The following is a 2,255-nucleotide window of genomic DNA, read 5'->3' as shown; positions in this document are numbered from 1 at the left end:
GTACAGGTCAGTTTTTATATCCCCTGACCAGTTTTCTTTCCTCTCTTTCTCTCCATTGTTTTGCTCCTTTCTCCCTTTCCCTCCCCCATCTGGTCTTTTCTGCCTGTCTTCCCTCCATGTAGCTGGTTCCATGGGAAGATAACTCGGGAGCAGGCTGAGCGGCTCCTCTATCCTCCAGAGACGGGCTTGTTCCTGGTGAGGGAGAGCACCAACTATCCCGGCGATTACACCCTGTGCGTCAGCTGTGACGGCAAGGTGGAGCACTACCGCATCATCTACCACAACGGCAAGCTCACGATTGACGAGGAGGAGTACTTTGAGAACCTCATGCAGCTGGTTGAGGTGAGGGACAACAGAGAATATAGCTGCCATTTAATCTCCTGTCTTTCCTTTACATAATACCCTTGGTACCCATAACACGCTTGGCTTTCAGTCGGGCAGATGAAAAGGATAGATGTCTCATTATCAGTGCTGATGGGTTGGCGTGTCTTTAAACTTAAACATAGTGAGAACTGAAAGGTCACAGTTGTTTGTAAGAAAATTAAACCACATGCTGACCTTCTGTCCTTAATGTCACCCATGTTTCATGTTGTTGCAAATGATTCTTCCTCTCTTCTGAATGTCAGTGAGATGTAGGGCGAGCTGCTAGTAATACTTTCTCTCCTAAAACAGCTGCTGTGGCAGAAAATGTGGTGAAGAATATGGATTCCATTTGTCATAATAAAGCAAAATGCCAAAAAAAACAAAAAAAGAGTTTCTCCAGGAAGACTGTAGAGCTGCAGCAGTTAGCCAATCATTAATTCAGAAGTCAATTGCCAGAAAAACCATCTGCAACTATTTTGATCATTTATGAATCATTTCAGTCATTTTTCATGCAAAAATGCTAAATATTTTCTTGTATTGCTTCTTAATTTTAAGGGCTTTCTGCTCTTTTTCATCTCATGCGATAGTGTGAAACAAACATGATTGGACAAAACATGCAATTTGAAGACATCATGTTGCATTCTGGGAAGTTGTAATGAGCATTTTTCAATATTTTTTTTACATACAATAGACAAAAGGATTAATCAAGCAAATGATCTGGAGATTCATCAGTAATTAAAAATAAACTGCAGGACCATCAGTAATTAATCCTTAGTAAATAATGATAAGTTGTTGGCTGAGAAGGCTGTATTGAATTTTCAAGAATTCTATCGTGACAAAAATGTTGTTTTCAATCAGTCAGCAAACTTATCTATAGATACCTCCCCAAAAAGTTAAAAGTATAAAAATAGGTGGGTTATTTCATCAACTTTGCATTATTTCTCACTTTGTTTCCAGTAATGTTTATGTATTCAAAATTGCCTCTTCAGTCACCACTCACTGTCAATCAGACAGTGTAGTGAAGCAATCAAAGTCTGCTATATATGAGGCCTTTCTGATTATTTTGCGGTATACCCATAAGCCTTTGTTATCAGTTGTAATTTTGAAGAAAATACTAGGATATATAAGTCTGTGTGAATTTGGGAATAAAAATCGCCATATTTAAATTTGATTTCTATATTCATGATGTTTTGGTCGAGATCTAGAATCCAGTACTTTAATTTTTTTAGGATTAGTAAAATTTAGTTGCACTGTGGTAATACAGCAGTACGGTTACATAACTCTGTAAACACAAGACCCACACACATACAGTGTCCCCAGGGGGTTTCCGTAAAAATCAGGCTCAAGTATATGTTCACATTCTTCAAAAAGCTGTCTGATCCTTTACTCCCGGCCTGTTATCTGAAAGCCAGTTCAGAGGAAGGACAGAGTGTGGAGAGGCGAAGACAGGAGACATGATGGCAGAGGGGGGGAGTGAGGGAGGTGGGGGGGCGGCCTTTCATCCTCTCAGATAAAGAGAAGAGCTGGATTGGCGGCTATCACACTTTTAATTGGACCTCATCTCTCTGCCTCGCGGGGCGTTGGAAGTGGACGACAGGAATGTGCCAGCTGGCACCGAAACCATCTACATCCCTGGTGTATTCTTGTTATCAGCCACCCACAATCTCTATCTCTCTGTCCTTCTCACTCCCTCTCTCTCTTTCCCTCGTTCACACCCTCCAGGCTTGGTTTTGCCTCCACTTCCTTTCTCCACCTCCCTCCCTCCCTTTTGTTTCTCTCTCCTTGTGTTCCCTCATGTATACCTGGCATATTGCTTTCTTTCTTCCTCTCTTTGTTATCCATCTCAACCTCTTACTTTGCTTCCCCTCCCTACATCTCTCTCTCTCTCTCTC

General features: G+C 41.5%; 1 protein-coding gene across 1 annotated transcript in view; it reads left to right on the top strand.

Annotated features, from left to right (window-relative positions):
* The window catches only part of LOC118321112 (tyrosine-protein kinase CSK), a 41,527-nt gene that overhangs the window by 31,497 nt on the left and 7,775 nt on the right, over positions 1-2,255 (top strand). The window contains exon 5 of the mRNA XM_035652305.1: positions 123-342. Coding sequence (XP_035508198.1) covers positions 123-342 — 220 coding nt within the window. The remainder of the gene's footprint in view (positions 1-122; positions 343-2,255) is intronic.

This window comes from Morone saxatilis, unplaced genomic scaffold, assembly GCF_004916995.1.
Source record: "Morone saxatilis isolate NCDOM2014 unplaced genomic scaffold, NCSU_SB_2.0 Contig11, whole genome shotgun sequence".
In the NCBI taxonomy this organism is placed as follows: Eukaryota; Metazoa; Chordata; class Actinopteri; family Moronidae; genus Morone; species Morone saxatilis.
Note: the sequence above shows the minus strand (reverse complement) of the source record. Positions and strands in the feature narration are given on the sequence as shown.